General features: G+C 39.6%; 1 protein-coding gene across 1 annotated transcript in view; it reads left to right on the top strand.

Moving 5' to 3' along the window:
* Positions 1-501: 501 nt before the first annotated feature.
* The window catches only part of LOC119586054, a 2,905-nt gene continuing 2,817 nt past the window's right edge, over positions 502-589 (top strand). The window contains exon 1 of the mRNA XM_037934756.1: positions 502-557. Coding sequence (XP_037790684.1) covers positions 531-557 — 27 coding nt within the window. The 5' untranslated portion in view covers positions 502-530. The remainder of the gene's footprint in view (positions 558-589) is intronic.

Below are 589 nucleotides of genomic sequence, written 5' to 3'. Positions count from 1 at the left end.
TAAGAACCAAAAACTACTACAATTATCGTTCATTCTGTCGCCGTGACCAAGTGTGTAAGCCGAGGTAAACCAGGCTAACGTTCGGCAGGGATTTCGTCTGTGATGCGGAGGTTTCTTATATAAATCTTGATTGGCCCTGTCCTCACAAAAATTAGTGCAAGGGCATCGCGTTACCGCTCTACGGGAAAGTCTGTGGCATAAGCAGGGTTAATAATCATTACTAATGATATGGCTTCTTATCACGGATTGACTTATCAGGTTATCACAAACTAGGGAGATGCATGGTGCATGAATATCGAAATAAAACAGCCTTTAAGCGATATCATTCAGACAAATTGTGGAATGTAAAACTCATTTTTTTCGCTCTCTCATTTCATATAAAAAACGTGAGATTTTGAAGGATATGCTTAAGGCGTATAAAGTATATGGCGATAAAGGCATCTCTGGCAACCGTTCTCACAAACTGAGATAACAAAAAATATATCACCTTCAGCCCTCAAAAGTTTCCAGTGCTAGAGATCTGTTGTGACATGAATGTTTCAAGAATACTTTCTAGGGTAAGAGCAGGACGTGTTATTAGATGTGCACA

The sequence above is a fragment of the Penaeus monodon genome, chromosome 20, assembly GCF_015228065.2.
Source record: "Penaeus monodon isolate SGIC_2016 chromosome 20, NSTDA_Pmon_1, whole genome shotgun sequence".
NCBI classification, from domain to species: Eukaryota; Metazoa; Arthropoda; class Malacostraca; order Decapoda; family Penaeidae; genus Penaeus; species Penaeus monodon.
Note: the sequence above shows the minus strand (reverse complement) of the source record. Positions and strands in the feature narration are given on the sequence as shown.